The sequence below is a fragment of the Protomyctophum bolini genome (assembly GCF_963924005.1).
Source record: "Protomyctophum bolini genome assembly, chromosome: 7".
Classification (NCBI taxonomy): domain Eukaryota; kingdom Metazoa; phylum Chordata; class Actinopteri; order Myctophiformes; family Myctophidae; genus Protomyctophum; species Protomyctophum bolini.
The window spans coordinates 39,663,310-39,683,928 of NC_137868.1; the positions used below are offsets into that span (position 1 = coordinate 39,663,310).

The 20,619-nt window shown below is 44.3% G+C and overlaps 1 protein-coding gene across 2 annotated transcripts in view; it reads right to left on the reverse strand.

The window, feature by feature from the left end:
- grik5 (glutamate receptor, ionotropic, kainate 5) overlaps positions 1-20,193 on the reverse strand; it is a gene marked incomplete at its 3' end in the record, with an annotated part of 84,513 nt that extends 64,320 nt beyond the window's left edge. For both annotated transcript variants that reach the window (XM_080767667.1, XM_080767666.1), the window contains exons 1-4: positions 20,067-20,193; positions 19,711-19,875; positions 12,196-12,293; positions 9,546-9,711 (exon numbers count right to left, since the gene is read on the reverse strand). In XM_080767667.1, coding sequence (XP_080623793.1) covers positions 9,546-9,711; positions 12,196-12,293; positions 19,711-19,875; positions 20,067-20,178 — 541 coding nt within the window. In that variant the 5' untranslated portion in view covers positions 20,179-20,193. The remainder of the gene's footprint in view (positions 1-9,545; positions 9,712-12,195; positions 12,294-19,710; positions 19,876-20,066) is intronic.
- Between the last annotated feature and the right edge of the window lie 426 nt (positions 20,194-20,619).

Below are 20,619 nucleotides of genomic sequence, written 5' to 3' on the forward strand. Positions count from 1 at the left end.
TGGCAGAACCATAGAAGAAAAAGGTCGATACACTTCTTCCTTGGCATCCAGAGTTAACCACTTAAACCTGCTTCTTAGTGAAACGGACTGAGTTGCAGATCGGCTACAGTATTTCTGACTAATGTACAAAATGGTTTAAATAAGTTCTGCACTGCATTTTTCAGTAAAATCAAAGTGGACTGGTGGTAAACATTGTCTTGTTGTTGTTTTCAACCTCTGCAAAGGCAGAGGAGATCACAGGAACAAACACTCCCACTCACTGCACATGCACGCTTCCCTAGTTTGGCCGCACGCACGGACGGAAATTAAAACACAAATAGTGTCCGGGTAACTCAGTCGGTAGAGCTCTCGACTTTGGACCACAAGTTTATGGCTTCTAATGAGAGCGCAAAATCTCTCTCGGAAGAGCCACCCATCGACCTCTATAATGGGCAACCTTCCCCGTGTTTCTTCACTATAGTCCAATCCAGAAGAAGAACACTGGCCACTCAGAGCTGATCATGAGGTTATATCTTCCCTTCTTCTCTGGTATCCTATACCTCAAAGTAGACCAGAGGTACAAAACTGTCGTTCCCTGATGTATCATGATGATGCTATATTAGGGACACATGCATCAGTAAGCAGGAACTATAGGGATGGCAATGAAGGACCGGGAAGTTTGGCATGACATTGTGAAATCCATGATCTCGACTGCGGTAGAAAAATGATGATAATTTGATCCCAGGCACAGCCAACTCAGCATGCGAGTGTGCTACTCATACGCTGAGGCTTGGGTGCAGCAAGTCGTGCGGTAAGTACTGGGAGCTGATGGTAGGTGTGGCGCTCCACCTCATCATCCATCTCCCAGGGGTCAAGTGCATTGTAACGGGGACAGACTCCATCTCCCAGGGGTCAAGTGCATTATTTGTAACGGGGACAGTTACGATCAATATATTTCTTTGTAGTTGATCCCTATTCTGGACATACTATTGTAGGCGAAAAGTGCCAATAACTGGAAGAAAGCTTTCAAAAATTATGAAAATAGATACATAGAAAATAGATAGAAAATGAATAACGAGGCCTGCAGGGCCATGGCTCAGCGGTCCAGGCACCTTGGCCGGTAGCCCGAGTCTGGCAGTGTGCCACGGGTTCGATTCCCGATCCCGACGGCCCTTACTGCATGTCTCTCCCCCATTTCCTGTCAGCCTACTGTCTGTCCCTCTATAAAAAATATAAAATAAAGGCGAAAGCCATGCACGATATGATAACGAAAATAGATAACGCATCACAATGCGACGCGCTGTGTGAGCTTTTAGATTGACCATTTTCACATTTTTTGCATGTTGTAGGCCTAATCGATACTAATCAGTAAGAAAATAATCAATAGTTGAAGCGTACAAACAAACAAACAATTAAAAACATTTTGTAGAGGATCGGTGGGTAAGTGGTTAAACCGCCCTCACCACCCACTCAGTCAGATGGATGTGCACAACCAGGCACGCACGCATGCACAGGCGCACATGCACATGCACACACGCACACAGCTAAAGCTGTCAAATAATTGCAGTGGAATATAGTAGTTACATGTGCCTCCCACAAATTTCAAAAGCTTCCGTCATACAGTCTGGAGCACGGAAGCTCTGAAAATAATCTGCATATAAGCTGCAAATTAACCCGTTTAAAGCTGCAAATGGACCCTTATAAGATCTTTAACACTTTATTAATATTTAACTCATTTTACACTCTCAAAGAGAGAGTCAAGCATCTGCATTACTTCATTTACAAGAAGTCTACATGATTAGAGAACGTAGATGAATTGTTATTTTGCCTGTTTTCTCTTCTATGGTACAGTACAGCATGGAATTGTGGACAATATCTTATCCGACGATGGCAAAAATATTCAACATTTTGGGTCTGAGAGGTTAAATCTCAGGAAATGGTGTTCCGTCTGTGGCTCCAAATGCTGAATAAATAATGGGCCTTGATATGAAAGGGTTGAACACTGCTGCAGCATATCAGAAAGGAATAGCAGTCAAGGAAAAGTATACTACCTCAACATCGTACTTGAGTGCAGTACTAGTAAATGTACTTAGTTACTTCCACCACCTGCACATCAAGCCCACACAAGCATTCAGCGTACTGTGGAACAAGCCTGTTGAGTGGCAGTTTAGTACCTATTCTGTAGCCATGGCAACCGGCTCCATGGCGATAGATACTGTAGCGCATGAGCCAAGTGGGTCAGAGTCTTTGAGTGCGATAACCTTGTAGAGATCACCTTTAAACCAAAAATAACACACACACACAAACTCCACGCAATCTCAACATCAGTCATGATAACTGCATCATTGTTTTCCATCGTCTGGTCTGGGACCCCACCAGTGGCCCCAAAACTAACTCTTATGGGTCTACAGACTGGGCTTTCAGTATAGCTAATACAGTACAGTAGCTCAGTCATTCTCAACCTTTTCAAGTTCAAGGATCCCCCTATTGGGCCATGGAATGGAGGAGAGGAGAGGAGAGGAGAGGAGAAGAGAGGAGAGGAGAAGAGAAGAGAAGAGAAGAGAAGAGAGGAGAAGAGAAGAGAAGAGAAGAGAAGAGAAGAGAGGAGAGGAGAGGAGAGGAGAGGAGAGGAGAGGAGAGGAGAGGAGAGGAGAGGAGAGGAGAGGAGAAGAGAAGAGAAGAGAAGAGAAGAGAAGAGAAGAGAAGAGAAGAGAAGAGAAGAGAAGAGAAGAGAAGAGAAGAGAAGAGAAGAGAAGAGAAGAGAAGAGAAGAGAAGAGAAGAAGAGAGAAGAGAGAAGAGAGAAGAGAGAAGAGAGAAGAGAGAAGAGAAGAGAAGAGAAGAGAAGAGAAGAGAAGAGAAGAGAAGAGAAGAGAAGAGAAGAGAAGAGAAGAGAAGAGAAGAGCTTTGTTCATCCCGTTTAGATCCAAGCTCGTAGCTACGTGGCCAAAAAAAGCATATCAATTTGGGGGTCCTTGGCTTGAAAAAGTTTGAGAACCACTTCTGTAAGGGATCCATTTGGTTCCGTATACTATACTCACAGAGTTAACCACTCACACCCAAAACTGTCTGTCTGCATTTGGTGTATACTCATGCGTTTACCTTGCTCACTGTAAAAGTCGCTCTGGATAAAGAGCCTCTGCTACTGTATACGCCGAAATTGTAAACTCTAAGTGGTTTAACGGACCCACAAGTGTCCAGCTATGGAGCGCCTAGCCGCCACGAGAGGCTCATATACAGTATACGTATATGACCCGTTTAGTTGATGATCAAAACTGTGAAGGGAACGTTTGATGTCCTTTCAAAGCTCCGCCAGCGACAAGCCCGCAAGGAAGTGCAGAAACATCGTTCTCCGGGGTGGGAAAAACAAGGAAGTGCAGAAACATCGTTCTCCGGGGTGGGAAAACAAGGAAGTGCAGAAACATCGTTCTCCGGGGTGGGAAAAACAAGCGAAAATCAAGCGGATAATGAAAACACATCTATCACATGAATCAATTATTCAGAATGGGGCTTTGTGTGGTTTTCTTAATGCTCAAGACCAAAATCTACCCCTTCCCCCCCCTTTTTTTTACACTCCCAGTGATAAAGTGCACATAGATGCTGAGTGTCCTACTTTTTGTATTTTCTCTGCAATACTGAGAATTCTGGTTGGGTTGATGTGTGGACTGTCGGGGGCTCGTGAGTGATTATGGTATGAAAATGTCGTTTGGATGGGCAAAAGTGGGTGAGGTCACAGCGGTATAGCCGCATGAGTCGTGACATGTACAGTACACATGCACAGTGTGATTGTACCCTTATTATTATTATATGCCAACTCTCAATTTCAAGTCCCTGTCACTGTCACAGCCCTACAGTTGATCACGTGGGAGGGTGCAAACAAGAGATAGGATACGACAGGAAGCACGCACATCATACTGTACCTGACGGAGACCCACAGAGGTCGAAACGTTAAATAAAGACTTTTCCTGGGAGCGACAACTCAGTGTGCGGACATCCCTAGCTTTTTCAGGGTGCAAACAAGCACATGGCGTCGCCATGCAGAGTAGACGATTCTTTTGACCTGACAGTGAGGAGTTTCACTGATAACGAGTGGTTCCAAACTCTGTACTCAGAGTCAGGTGGAGCGAGATCAATTCGTGGCGGTGACGACTCGCCACGACCTATTTTTTTACGCCATGGCGTATTCTTCATTTTCCGCCATGACAGAACAGAATCCGCCGTGGTGAGTACAGAATCCGCCGTGGCGGAGACTCGCCACGACCTATTTTTTTACGCCATGGCGTATTCTTCATTTTCCGCCGTGGCGAGTACAGAATCCGCCATTGTTTATTTTTTTTTTGCGTGCCGTGGTGCAGGTTTTATTGTCCTATTAGTACTATTCTCAGAATTATTTCATCCTCTTCTAGCGTAATGGTTAGCGCTCTCGCCCCTATAGTCAAGGCACTGTGCCGACGCAGGTTCGATTCTTGCAAAAAGCAAAGTTTTTTTTTTTTAAGTTTTTTTTTTACCCGTACATACAGTGTGTGTGCGTGCGTGCGTATACAGTGTGCGTGCGTGTATGCGTGCGTATACAGTGTGTGTGTGTGTGTGCGTGCGTGCTTCATCGTATTTATTATTATTACCTGCATATTAATAATAATAATAATAATAATAAATACGATGAAGCACGCACGCACACACACACACACACTGTATACGCACGCATACACGCACGCACACTGTATACGCACGCACGCACGCACACACACTGTATGTACGGGTAAAAAAAAAACTTAAAAAAAAAATACTTTGCTTTTTGCAAGAATCGAACCTGCGTCGGCACAGTGCCTTGACTATAGGGGCGAGAGCGCTAACCATTACGCTAGAAGAGGATGAAATAATTCCGAGAATAGTACTACTAGGACAATAAAACCTGCACCACGGCACGCAAAAAAAAAATAAACAATGGCGGATTCTGTACTCGCCACGGCGGATGCGTGCGTATACAGTGTGTGTGTGCGTGCGTGTGTGCGTGCTTCATCGTATTTATTATTATTACCTGCATATTAATAATAATAATAATAATAATAAATACGATGAAGCACGCACGCACACACACACACACACACACACACTGTATACGCACGCATACACGCACGCACACTGTATACGCACGCACGCACACACACTGTATGTACGGGTAAAAAAAAAACTTAAAAAAAAAAAACTTTGCTTTTTGCAAGAATCGAACCTGCGTCGGCACAGTGCCTTGACTATAGGGGCGAGAGCGCTAACCATTACGCTAGAAGAGGATGAAATAATTCCGAGAATAGTACTACTAGGACAATAAAACCTGCACAACGGCACGCAAAAAAAAAAAAAAACAATGGCGGATTCTGTACTCGCCACGGCGGAAAATGAAGAATACGCCATGGCGTAAAAAAATAGGTCGTGGCGAGTCTCCGCCACGGCGGATTCTGTACTCGCCACGGCGGATTCTGTTCTGTCATGGCGGAAAATGAAGAATACGCCATGGCGTAAAAAAATAGGTCGTGGCGAGTCGTCACCGCCACGAATTGATCTCGCTGTCTCTCCTCAGAGTACTTAATACAATTAGATAGGACCTTTCTGTTTGGATGAATGGGCTGTCTATGGGAAGTTGCACCTAGTTAGCACCTTGCTGGCAAGATATGGCAGCCGTGTGCATATTAATGTCAATTGCTAAAAAGATATACGTATACAGTATATATAACTTCAGCAGTGTATTGAACACACGCCTCTCAATTTGTAAAAAAACGTGCATTTCCCGTTGGTTTTCCTGTGCATTTCACGTCAGGTCGGGAGCCCCCCCCCCGACCCAGTTCACTTCCATGACATGGATCGAGAGGCATTTGCAGTGCTGCAGCTATAGTCAAGTCTATACCAACCAACGGGTAGGCTACTGCAATCTACAGCCATGCCTTTCTCGCGTTACGTCTCGTCCTTTTAATTACGGATAAACCCGACGCGCTCGAAATCGAATGCCAATAAATGTGACTGCCGAGCCAGCGCAAGTGGGGACCGCATCGGTGCATCCACATCTATAGGTAGGTTACCCAGCCAGCCCACCACCACCAGTACCACATAAGGTTTAGGCTGCGCAGGGAGGCAGTCTAATATAGACTGTCTGTCATAAACATGCAAGGTCACCACAGTGACAGACAGAACAGGAGGAGGAGATGCAGGCTGGCAGCTATTTGCAAAACAGAATTTGTCACGGGCTGTGCGCTCCAAACTCATTCCATTGACGTGAGCAATGTCATTTAATTAATGCTTCACAGAATCACAGGTCGAGGTTTCCGTTCACTAATCTTGTTGTATATTAAATGAATAAAGACTTATAATTAAAATAATTGTATAAATACACAACTAACAACACACAGTGACAGTTGCTTGCAAGTATGTGCGTGCGTGCGTGCGTGCGTGGACAAGCCAGACAAGCGGGGCAAGAGGGAAACAGTGTAAGGTAGGACGATAGCTATTATTTAATTCATGCAGGTGTTCGTTCTTTATTCATTTAAGATACAACACACCAGTTGGGCTAGCAAGTTGCGTGTGCGTGGGTGCGTCTGTCTGCGTCACATTTATCACTGCTAGGAATGAAATTAAGGAAGGATGAGCTGTTTGCATCACTTTATAACTGTCGTGGCGACGTGAGTGTACTACAAAACCTACACTCGAATTCGGGGCAGATTTTACACTCAATTGATAAACGAGGGCCTAGATCTGCATACAGTATATGGAGCCGGCCAGGAACTCTACATCTGACCTCACTGACACCAGATTAATAGTTTAACTCCTGCTTCTCAACTGTGCCGTATTAAGAAGCTCGCGACCTCACCCTTTTATTGCTTGTATTACACCCTAAAGAGGACTCAACTATTAAATCAGCAATCTGATTCTCTTTTGCAAAACCGAAGTCTTGTACCTCGACAACGTCGTTACAGACGGTGCTTGAATTAAACCACTCTGGTGGTTCTTCTGATTTATGCCGACTGAGTACCCTTATTATTTATAATTACGTGGCACCACTTACTGGTGGTGACTCGAGCTACACATGTACGCTGCCATTTCCCTGGTGCTTTCAAGGCTGCCTGCGGCCACCTTGACCCAGTGAATGCCACAAATTATGGATTTAATGTGGAGCAAACAGTCACCACCTGAGTTTTCAAAGTTGCGTACAGTGATTAACTACTAGGATACGAGGCCAGAACCTTCCCTATACAGAAGATGAGGGGAGTGTTCATGGACGGAGAAGCAATGCCCATGCATTCAGCCACATTATTTTTTTAAATGTAGCCGAGCTGGTCATGGCAGTTACCTTATATATTTTTTGCTCTGTTTTTGGAGTTTCACATGATCGGTTTTGAGATCCAGCTTGTTGAAGCATTTGTCAATCTAATCTTATGGACTTCAGAGAATTTTTATCACCGACTTTCATAGCATTTGCATCCATCATCCATGGCTCTGAACAGGGTTTTTTTCATGGGAGCAATGCCATTTAATATTGATAGGAATTTAATCTGGTTTTGATGTCTTAACGTGATTAAAGGCCTCGCTATAGGTTTTAAGCGTTTTTCTTTTAAGGTTTTTTTTTTTGTACGGGTACAAAAGATGATAAAGTGATCGCTTAGCCCACAGACAATATCCCCACTCTTGGAGATTCTGGACCCCGTCCAATGTTAGAATAAGATCTATGGTGGTTTGAGTAGAGTGACTCACACACCCTTGTGTGTTGAGTAATTAGCTGACTGAGGCCGTGCAGATCACAGAATCTACTGAAGGTTTGGAAGATGGATGCTTGTTTTTGCAGCATGTCCGTGTTCCAGTCACCGATGGAATTGTTTTCGGCAGCGTTCTCCCCAGATAAGCACAGTATAATCATAGAGATAACTCTGATCAGGAGGTCCGTATAGATGGTTCCGACAGGTTGAGCTTCATCCAAATATATTTCAACCCACACAGTTTCACTTGCTTCATGATAAGCTATTTAAACTACAGGCTGAAAGGTCATGCACTCATCTGACATTATGAAATGCTAATATACTATACACACATTCTTGTTTGTATAGTATACCTCTCTCTCTCTCTCTCTCTCTCTCTCTCCCTCTCTCTTATTAGCAGGCAACAGTGCAGCACTATCCCTCTCTCTGTTTCTGGCACAACAGCGCCCCTACTGGTACTCATAGTGCTCATTAACCAACACATAGGCACATAGGTGAACACGGACATTGCTGTTCCTTGGAGTGGTTGCACCACTCAAAAATAATAATGATAGAAAAACACAAATGAGCAATAATACAAGAAATGACTTAAGTAGGCCAACATATATAAATGTGTTTAGATTTAAAACGCGTTAAGGATCTGGTTAACCTTGTCTTGTGTGTGTTGTGTGAGTGACCAAATACTATGACATCATTCACACCCTTTCAGTGTTGGGAGCACAAACGCACGTACAGACCCAAACGAATCCGGCACCGAGTGGATAGCCTGTAGATCTGCTTTTTCTTTTTTTATCGTGAAAATATGATGCAAATGTTTGAATATATATTCTTTCAGAGTGAAAGTTTTTAACTCAAATCTTTGCTTCTGAGGGGTTCCTGGAATAACATATTTTCAGATGGGGGTTGGTGGCCAATTACATAATAATTGTTGGGGTCCTTGACATGAAATATTGAGCACCACTGATACAGAAACATAAGTATTTCAGAAAACTGAAAGGATTTAGAAGATTTTTTTTTTTAATGTCAACGTCAGGCCTAAATGGGTTAAAGAAACATGGGGGTTGATGGGGGTCCTCAACCTGGGGCGGCCCATGAAATGAAAACGGTTTTGTATCACTGAGAAGAGCAGCCTGTGTGACGCACGCATAGGAGGCACACTTACAAGAACGCAGACAGAAATTGGGCATATGAGTAATACAGGAAGGCTGTGTAGGACAGAGAGACGGAACGCATGCGGGTGAACTCTGACCAGCCGAGCTAACTTTCAAAACGCAGACCGTTAGAAGGAGTGCCTAGCATCCGCCCAGACAGACACAATGTGCCAGTGAGTCACCAGGCCCTCCCACAGAAGCGTTTTTCACACAAACATAGTGTGTGTACGCACGCACGCACGCACACACTTGCATGTACAACATTAGTAGGCCACCTACATTTGAGGAGTCGCACAGCTATTTTATGAATGCCATCTTTTAGATTTTAAAACCAGAGCAGAACTCCCACCACGGGACTCGGGGGGAAAATCAATAAATACAGTTACAACCATGTACAACTTACAGTACGTTAAAAACTTCTGAACTAAAGTTTAAGTCCAAGCCCAACCCTTCAAACCTACCCTCTAAATGTCTAGCCTGCTACCCCATAGTCTGTGTGGTTTCTGCTACCCCATAGCCTGTGTGGTTTCTGCTACCCCATAGCCTGGGATTGTTATTCTTTTTTACTCTGGCCCGTGACTGGGAATGGGACGGGATGGGATCTTTTTTTGTGGGAGTGGGAAGCGTGTGCATGCGCATGCGTGCGTGCTTACGTGTGTGCGTGCGTGTACTCACACTCTGCCTTGGCACACACCAGGCTGGCAGACGGGTAGCTAAAGGAGCGTAAGATGGCTCCGATGGCCAGGCTCAGGTCCTCGTTGCTAGGGTACAGCGTCACTGAGGCGAAGCGCAGGTATGGCAAGCGAGGAGTCTCCTCTGGACCAATCTTCACATGAGGGATCTGAGGGGAGGGGAGGAGAGGAGAGGAGAGGAGAGGAGAGGAGAGGAGAGGAGAGGAGAGGAGAGGAGAGGAGAGACATTTTATTCACATATTGCATACATGGGCAGCTCGGGGGCCACATGCGGCCCTCTCCTTCACTTAATGTGGCCCTCAGGTTTATCAGAATATTGATATTGATTTGCAAACATGACCTACAGTGACTTTGTGGTTAGAGTGTCCGTCCTGAAACTGGGAGGTCGGGGTTCGATCCCCGGCCGGGTCATACCAAAGACTGTAAAAATGGGACCCAATGCCTCCCTGCTTGGCACCCAAGAGGCCAATAGCAAGAGGGGCCAACTTTGCATTACTTCCTGTATCTGCGTGAGGTGGGCGGTAACATTATTAAGAGACAGGAAGAATGTTGGAGTCCATTCATTTCCAATGGGAGAGTGAACGTGAACACAGCTTATGATCCGTTCCTTAACTCCATGGTCACTGCACTAAATGCTGGACCCAATCATCACAAGGCACACAATATTTCCAAGATATTCATGCTGCGCTGATATGGCATCCCACTTTAAGTTTCAGTTCTCGCGTCCAAATTTGGTCTGAAATATAAGACGTTTGATTAATAATGCCCCTGTCAACTATAAATTAGTCTTATAGCACCATGAACTTGGCTCCGTCAATGAGGGCAAACCCTCATTAACAATTCCAGGCTATATTAATTATGCCAATATGTCACTCCTGTAGAAACTACTACAAAATACCACGCCCATGGAATCAACATGGATCCATTTTAACTCTGGAACACGTCCATAATACAGGGCATGGCTGTAGAGATGTATATAGGATTAAAACACAGCATGTAGATTTAGTTTTATTTGTTTTGTATTCATGGACATTTCCTGACGTTTCTTTGAAGAATTTGTTTAGCATTTGTGCTGCCATGTGGTTGTGGGGGGGGGGGGTGGGGGGGGGATATATGTGAATAATTGCTTTGAAAATACTACGTTGTAAAGAAAAATCAATAAACATGTTTTAAAAAAAAAAGAAAAAACAGCATGAAGCGTGCAAACAATTAAAACAACAGAACGATAACGCAACCCGCATAATGAATCTCAGGGAAAAAAGACAGCACACACACACACACACACACACACACACACACACACACACACACACACTCACACACTGACGCACGCACGCACGAAGAGAGAGTGATAAGGGGTTATAGCTATAGACAGAGGCATGCACAGGGACCTATGAGAGCACAGAGGGTGAAAGGCCAAGAGACGAATGGAGCCAACAGACGGAGGAGGTGGCTGACGGTTAATTACATGAGATGGGCTTCAACACACAGGGGAGGCTACATCCACATCCACACACTCTGCCAGAGAGAGAGAGAGAGAGAGAGAGAGAGAGAGAGAGAGAGAGAGAGAGAGATGCAATTCATGATATTAGGTTGTAGACGCTCTCTCCCACTGGTGGGCTGTGAGGATAACGGCTGATTGAATGAGGATCTTAAAAGTATACTGAACAGCTCAGTGGCCTGGCCTTTGTGGCTATAGTGTTTGCCCATAAGTCCCAAACGACACCAACTATAGTCTCCTTGCAACAAAACTCTTTTAAGGTCAGAGAACACCAAGCACGCAAGGAGTTGCGTGCCGGCGAATCATTGGTGCAGTCTGGACTTGAGATTGGGAGCATTGGGGTTCAATTCCCTGGACGTGTCATATATATATAAAAATGGGACCCGGTGCCTGTTTGGCACTCGGCATCAAGGGTTGGATTGAGGGTGTAGTCAACACACGAGCCATGTCATGTCCAGGGGGTGCACTTGTACAGCAGTGTACATCAGGGGGTTCTCAACCTTTTTGGTTGGGGACCCCCAGAAATTCTTTGGCCATGTCTCGCGACCCCCGCCCCACCCCCAATACAAACTGATAACCTGATAACAAATATAACCTTATTAGAGAAGATATATCATAAATTAATACTGAAACCGCGGATATAATCATTAGGAAAGTTTATGCATGTACTATGTGTTCTATGTAGACTCTTCATTTACATTTTCTAGTCATTCAGTTGCAAAAAAATATTTTTTTGAAAATAATTTGGGGACCCTCCAAAATAATTTGGCGACCCCCCCTAGGGGTCGCGACCCACGGGTTGAGAACCCCTGGTGTACATCAGTGGTTTTCAACAACGCTCATTACTTATTCGGCATTTGAGCCACGGACCACCATTTGATAAGCTTATCAGACCCAAAAGTTTTTGTTATCGTTGGATAAGATTCTGACCAGCTGTATTGATGTCATACCATTAGGAAAGATAACAGGCAAACGTTGATCAAAGTAACAATTATTCTACATTCTCTAATCTCGCCCTCAGGCCGTATGCACCGTGTGCATCTCGCCCTCAGGGTGTATGCACGCATCTCGCCCTCAGGGCGTCTTATTGATATAGTGTGTGTGCGTGTGCACGTGTGTGTGCGTCACTCACCTCCTTCTCGCCACATATGTGACTGACAGTGGAGCCGGAGGCGGGGCTGGAGGCGGGGCCTATCACAGAGACGACGCCCTTAGGTAGAATCTGGCACACTGATGAGAAAAGAGGGAAAGTATAAGAACACACAGGGTTGCCAAGCCTGCTTCTTCTAAGTGACTTTGGGCTGGTTTTCCTGTAAAGTCGCTCATTTTGGGCTTGCTTCAGTTTAACCACTGTAATATCATTTGGTGAAATATTAAGTAGTTCCGGTAAATTTTTGGGGGGCACTGGAGGCCACGCATTAAAAGTAAATAAATTCACACAACTAGTGTCATTTGTATTGAGAGGTATAGGTGCAGAGAGGTATAGGTGCAGAGAGGTATTGGTGCAGACAAAACGAGAGGGGCCTGGCACTCCTGTGCCAGGCCCCTCTCGTTTTGTCTGCACCAACTGCGCTAGGGACTGCCACTCCGGAGCGGGGCTGTCCAGCCACAGCCGTCGCTGCAAGAAAACATGACCACCCAGGCGCAATCCATCGTCATCACTGACGGACGGATGCCTATGACGAGGGTGGGATAGTGTGAGGCAGCGCAGAATAAAAGGAAGGAAAATACAGTATACATTGAAATTAGGTTTATTTTCCCACAGGCTCATAACTCAGATAGGCCAACATGAGGCAATTTGCAAAGGCAACGAAAAACATCCCAGATGTTGTCCAAACTGAAATATTCTTAAATTCAAAGAATGTCCACACTGTTACTTAACACAGTCCTTTTCTCAGTCCTTTTCCATCCTTGGGTCCAGCTCCGTCCAGCCCTCAGCTCTTTGTCTCTCTTCATGCACCGTTTGTTTGTTCTCTGCCTCAATTAGGTGCCTCACACACCTACACCTGTGCGTGTGCTGAGGCACCCTGGGAGTTGTAGTTGTTGTTCAGGTAGCCATTTTGTGTTTGGGAATATAGTACCCAAGAGGTAAATTAGCAAGAGAGGCCAACTTTACTTACTTTTGCTTTACTTCCCGTATCATAGGGGGCTCTGACCCCATATTTAAGATTAGAATATGTGAATATTATAACGTGAAATTAATGGACATATTTAAAACGATTAGAAGCGATCCTTATGTGCCCAAATTAGAGCTGGCATACTTGGTCTGCATATTGAGACAGGCAGATATGTAGGCACATTATGTAGTCTGTGTGATCTAAAGGAAATTGAAAATGAAATGCCATTCTACAAAGTGCTGGGAAGTAACTAAGTACATTTACTCAAGTAAAAAAAAAAAACATGCATGTAAATGTATGCCTTTTATATTTCACTTAGGCTATTCCAAAATAGACCTAGATCTACAATAGGACGCAACAATTCTCAAAACCATCGATTGTATGTTTGTTTTGTTTTGTTTACAGGCTGTCCAAAATAAGTTTTACTTCCAGTAGGTGCATATATTTTGATGCCACTCAAGTGACATTTTGATCACTAGGACTTTTACTTCTTCCAACACTGGTTGATAATATTGTCGGGTGGAAATGTCCAAAACAGCTTCTTTGTTATTATTTTAAATTGAGGAAATAGACGAAATACAAGCTCTTGTGATCTCCCCCGACTTTGACTACTTTCGTGCGACACTCTTGTATGAAGAAAGCAGGGCAGTAATATACAAAAAAACACGGTGAAATATGGAGACACAGCAACGATATATACCATAGCTGTCGTGGGCGGATGCACAGCGATGGGGAAAGATGTATAAGATGTGGACTTTTTAAAATGCGGCAAGAAGGTGCGGGTAATTGCAATTCCATTTCATCCCTCAATGCCACTGTAGCAGGATAATCTGTCTTGTTATAATGTCAGTAATGTGGAAATAATGGAGGTAAACGCTGACACGCTTGGGATTAAAATCTCCGAAGTCTCAGAGCGTCTCAGTCTCAGTGGATATTGGGAGTCTCAGAGCGTCTCAGTGGCCTTGAGGATATTGGGAGTCTCAGAGCGTCTCAGTGGCCTTGAGGATATTGGGAGTCTCAGAGCGTCTCAGTGGCCTTGAGGATATTGGGAGTCTCAGAGCGTCTCAGTGGCCTTGAGGATATTGGGAGTCTCAGAGCGTCTCAGTGGCCTTGAGGATATTGGGAGTCTCAGAGCGTCTCAGTGGCCTTGAGGATATTGGGAGTCTCAGAGCGTCTCAGTGGCCTTGAGGATATTGGGAGTCTCAGAGCGTCTCAGTCTCAGTGGCCTTGAGGATATTGGGAGTCTCAGAGCGTCTCAGTGGCCTTGAGGATATTGGGAGTCTCAGAGCGTCTCAGTGGCCTTGAGGACACACAAATAGTTGGCAAAACACTAAGATGTGTTGATATATAAACATCACATAATACAAACAGATATACAAATACAAATATTTGCCTCTGAGATCAGCAGTAGAAGTAAAAGTACTGAACATTGGAAAAAACAATTAAGTAGGGTACTTAAGTTACTTAAAAATGTAATAGGAATTACTGCACTACTGCATTACTGCTCGACATCATTCCCTCAGTGAATGATACACAGACCAGTGTCTGGCTGGGTAGACCAGAGGCTGTGTGCGTGCGTGCGTGCGTGCCATACTTATCATACTTATCTAATTGATCAGCTGTCAGCCTCTGTCACTGATCAATAAGCCTGGAGTGTCTAACATGTTCCTTCTGTCAGTATAGTTAACACTAACGGGGAGAACATGTTCCTTCTGTCAGTATAGTTAACACTAACAGGGAGAACATGTTCCTTCTGTCAGTATAGTTAACACTAACGGGGAGAACATGTTCCTTCTGTCAGTATAGTTAACACTAACAGGGAGAACATGTTCCTTCTGTCAGTATAGTTAACACTAACGGGGAGAACATGTTCCTTCTGTCAGTATAGTTAACACTAACGGGGAGAACATGTTCCTTCTGTCAGTATAGTTAACACTAACGGGGAGAACATGTTCCTTCTGTCAGTATAGTTAACACTAACGGGGAGAACATGTTCCTTCTGTCAGTATAGTGAACACTAACAGGGAGAACATGTTCCTTCTGTCAGTATAGTTAACACTAACAGGGAGAACATGTTCCTTCTGTCAGTATAGTGAACACTAACAGGGAGAACATGTTCCTTCTGTCAGTATAGTTAACACTAACGGGGAGAACATGTTCCTTCTGTCAGTATAGTTAACACTAACGGGGAGAACATGTTCCTTCTGTCAGTATAGTTAACACTAACGGGGAGAACATGTTCCTTCTGTCAGTATAGTTAACACTAACAGGGAGAACATGTTCCTTCTGTCAGTATAGTTAACACTAACAGGGAGAACATGTTCCTTCTGTCAGTATAGTTAACACTAACGGGGAGAACATGTTCCTTCTGTCAGTATAGTTAACACTAACAGGGAGAACATGTTCCTTCTGTCAGTATAGTTAACACTAACGGGGATAACATGTTCCTTCTGTCAGTATAGTTAACACTAACGGGGAGAACATGTTCCTTCTGTCAGTATAGTTAACACTAACAGGGAGAACATGTTCCTTCTGTCAGTATAGTTAACACTAACGGGGAGAACATGTTCCTTCTGTCAGTATATATAGTGAACAGAACAGAACGGCTGATTATAGAGAGTATGTGCATGCTTAAAAATGGAGTGCCGCGATTTTTTCCACCATAAAACATGATCATCAGGTATTATTATAATATAAGGAGGAAGAACTTTTTCCAATAAGTGTACAGTATTTGTTCAAATCATGCTTTTATGTGGACACGCCCACCAGTTCATTAAGTATGCCTGGTTTGCCTGGTGGGTGGTGATGGGTGGTGATCCACCTGAACTGAAGCCGCACCCACAGCTGTATGATAAAGGGGGAGGGGTTAGGGGAGGGGCTGATAGTGTGATGTCACTATATTACTGTTTAATTAATTGGCCTGTTTGACTGTCAAGGGTTCAGCCTCCAGGAAGAAAACCTAAATACAAAGTGAATACACCATTGCACATAAAAACGACTCCAGGGTGTCTAATGAAGTACTGTCACCTCATAGACACATGAAAAACTGGAAAAATAAAATAAAATGTGGCACTCCATCTTTAAAGTGAATGGAGTGGAAAATCTAGTGGCAAAGCAAAATGCAAATGTGAGTTTAACATTGTTTAACGTTGTTTAATGCAATCAGATATGCTTTGACCCCTCTATCACATGGAACTAGTTTTTGGGCGTAGTGATATGAACATGAAAACATAGTTCCGTGTGATAGAGGGGTAAAAAATGAACGAAAGTTGCACTAATATTTTAGAAATAGGCCAACAATACAAATGACGTTAGTTTTGTGGATTTATTTACTTTTAATGCGTGGTCCCCTGTGCCCCCACAAAACTACTTAATATTTCACTAAAACCAGAGCAGAACTCCCACAACGGGACTCAGGCAATCAATTAATACAGTTGCAACCACTATATTAATGGCAAATATTTCATACAGCTTAAGTTAAACAAATCTGAACTATCCCTTTAATAATAGAGAAAATATATCATAAATGAATCCTCAAACCAGATGTAATCATTAAGGAAAGTGTATGCATTAACCATGTACTATTGTAAACTCTTAATTTCCATTTTCCAGCCATTCAGTTGCCAAAAATAAATTTGAAAATAATTTCCAAAATAACTTGGCGACCCCCCGAGGGGTCGCGGCCCACGGGTTGAGAACCCCGGTCCTAGTGAGTCGCCACTGGCTGCCTGTCCAGTGAATGAAGCATATCAGGATACAATGAAAATAGGTCATGCAACTTTACTGTGTTACTCTAGTAGTTATCAGGCTTTTGCAATTCATGCCATTTGGGTGGCATTTCAAATGATCAACTCAGTCATCCTCACTGAGACCAAACCACTGGCCTGCCTGCGTGTGTATGTGTGAGGGTGTGTGCATGCGAGTGTGCATGTGCCTGCGTGTGAGTGCATGTGTCTGACTATCAACTGAATCGTGGTTGCATTGCTTCCATGTTTTGTCATTTTTGTTATTTTGACCTGGCCTTGCGTTGATGCTCGAACTGGTAAAGTTAATTATGGTGCAAACAAACTCAACCCACGGTATGAGTTTTGTTTTGTTTAGGGCTTTGAGTCAATACTGTGTACAACATTTTGGAATTGAGCCACTGTAATTCCCACAAAACCACAGGAGAACAAGCCTGTCAATTTCTTTCTTTCTTTCTTTCTTTCTTTCTTTCGCACGCCACTCAGGCATGCACATAATGCACACAGAACTCCTAACGCAGAGCTCTGCCAGTAGCCCGTGGCAGGGTCAGTGACCTGCTGCGATGGAGCGCAGGCTGACTCAGTCACGTGTTCACTATGAAATGCATGGTGACAGTTGAACTCTGATATGGTAAAAAATAAAAACATCAGTTTGTACACTCTCAGAATAAAAGTGATTTTGCAGTGTGTTGTGTTGTGTGTTGATTTTAAAGACGGAGTGCCGTGATTGTTGTATTTTTCATGTGTTTATGAGGTGACAGTACTTCATTAGAGCCCTTGGTATGTGCAATGATGTCTTTTCTTTGTATTTAGGGTTTATTCCTGGAGGCTGAAACCTTGACAGTCAAACGTGCCAATGATAAAAATTTAAATAAACTGATATCACAATCACATTATCATCCCCTCCTCTAACCCCTCCCCAGACATACTTAATGAACTGGTGGGCATGTCCACATAAAAACATAATTTTAACAAAATACTGTACAGTATTTTTTAAACATTCTTCCTCCTTATATACTAGCGAGACTAAACAATTTACATTACGTGGGGAACAAAAGCAAAGCGACGCCAACCAGAACCAAACACCGGAACCACTATATATATTTTTTACTTCTAAACTGGATCACACGGCTAGTTTTTAGAGCGAATACCAAGCTTTCCTCTGAGGCGGAACGTCTGTTGACACGAGGTCACTATACCCGACATCAAGGATTTGAGGTACAACCAGGGCTCCAGGATGGTGACAGTACCTGTTAAGTGTCCCACACACCCTTCCATATCCCATATCAAAGACATACAGTATGCTGGCCTCCTGGGTCTGCTGTTGCTTTGATCTGCTCTGATGGTGGCACTCTCGACACGTGACCCTCTAGGTCAGTGCTTCCCTACCTTCCCAGCCCGTGTGATTTCTGGTATAGAGGGGCGGGTACCGGCTGAAACAGCCGTATAGGATCCTATTGGTTCACACTGACGTCACCAAACTTGGAGCGACGCTCCTTTGCACTGCTATTGGTTCGCCAAATACAAGTTGACTCTCACTTCCTATACCAGATTTCCCAATGGGTTTCCCAGGCTTTTCTTTTTGAGAAAAATGTTGAACGAAAATAAAAGCCTGCGGTAGCGAGGCAGGCGAGGCTAGTGCTTCCCAAACATTCTCATGTCAAGGACCCCCAATACTTATTAAGGCCGCAGACCCTCAAATGAAAAGATTCTGTGCTGGCAACGAACATTAAAGAAGGGATTTATTTTTGGACTAAATTCTAGATTCGCATAATTCTACTGTAGATGGAAAAAGTTAAACCTATGCTGTGTCATTCTGATACTGTGCCAACTTTAAGCCGTGGGAAATAACTGTGGAATTAACCACGTCAAACCTCATTATGGGCAAAACAGTTTTTCACAATTCACAATGTGATGCATTGTAAGCTTTTAAAACCATTCTTTTGTAAGTACAGGCTATAAAATACAGTAGGGCTTAAGTGTTTAAACGTTTCCTCATTTTGCCAGGGAGCCCTGCGGTCCCCGAACACTTTGAGAACCACTTCTCTAGATCAGTGGACCATTAATGTGAAAACAGACGATCGGCTATTTTCACAATATACAGTATCTGTAGAACCAAGTCAAACTAAATTCGACTGCTACCATTTCAAGTGCTTATCGGAGTGGGTTGGGGTGGGGGGTCAAATAGGATTATTTTAGGGGGGTCACGGACTGAAAAGTTTGGGAACCCTTGCGTCTAGATCCGTGCTTCCCAAACTTTTCTGTTCGAAAGAGAGATTAGACGTTTGAAATTCTACGGGACCCAAACTAGTGACAATAGTAGATCTACAAGCACACAACGCATCGCGTTGGTGGTGTCATAATGTAGTGAACGTGTCCACTCACTAGTGTCGGTGGTGTTATAATGTAGTGAACGTGTTCACTCACTAGTGTCGGTGGTGTTATAATGTAGTGAACGTGTCCACTCACTAGTGTCGGTGGTGTTATAATGTAGTGAACGTGTCCACTCACTAGTGTCGGTGGTGTTATAATGTAGTGAACGTGTCCACTCACTAGTGTCATAATGTAGTGAACGTGTCCACTCACTAGTGTCGGTGGTGTCATAATGTAGTGAACGTGTCCACTCACTAGTGTCATAATGTAGTGAACGTGTCCACTCACTAGTGTCGGTGGTGTCATAATGTAGTGAACGTGTCCACTCACTAGTGTCGGTGGTGTCATAATGTAGTGAACGTGTCCACTCACTAGTGTCGGTGGTGTTATAATGTAGTGAACGTGTCCACTCACTAGTGTCGGTGGTGTCGTACTGGGAGTCTCTCTGCAGCTCGTAGATGTCCACCTCCACGCGGGCCCTCGACGGACCCTCCATCACGCTGTTGATGTTCTCTCTGGCCAGGGCCAGCGCCAGACGCTCCCCACGGCCACACACAGACTGGTCGTCCAGGATGGCCGCTGCATGGAAGGGAGGGAGGGAGGGAGGGATGGGGGGAGGGAGAGAGGGAGGGGATATGGGGAAGCGACAGAGGAAAGGTTACACATTATTATGGGTCACGAGAAAATATCCCTTTAGTTTTTAATTATTATTGTATTGAAAAAACGGATGATAAAAACAGTAAACCCAGATTTGGGTGTCCCGTGCTCACCCATGCGAACGGAGGACAGCAGAGGGGCCTGGCTGGCGGAGAGCGGCGCCATGGTGACTAGCAGGAAGGACAGGAAGTGTGTCGACAGCAGCAGCGCTGGCAGAGCCGGCATCTTCTACTCCTCCTCATGGAGAACGGTCTGCTGGCTGCCTGTACCCCCACCTGCAGGACGGGAGGAGACACCACACGCTTCAACCGTCACACAGTGTTTGTCAAGATAAGACCGTTGATATTGCGTTAAATTCACAGCGCCTTGGATAAAGGCGCTGTATAAATGCACAATTTACTATTCATGTTGCGTACTAGCTGTGACTCTGGCCATGGTGCTGAATGCATGTTGTTGCATTGGGACTAGCTGTGACTCTGGCCATGGTGCTGAATGCATGTTGTTGCATTGGGACTAGCTGTGACTCTGGCCATGGTGCTGAATGCATGTTGTTGCATTGGGACTAGCTGTGACTCTGGCCATGGTGCTGAATGCATGTTGTTGCATTGGGACTAGCTGTGACTCTGGCCATGGTGCTGAATGCATGTTGTTGCATTGGGACTAGCT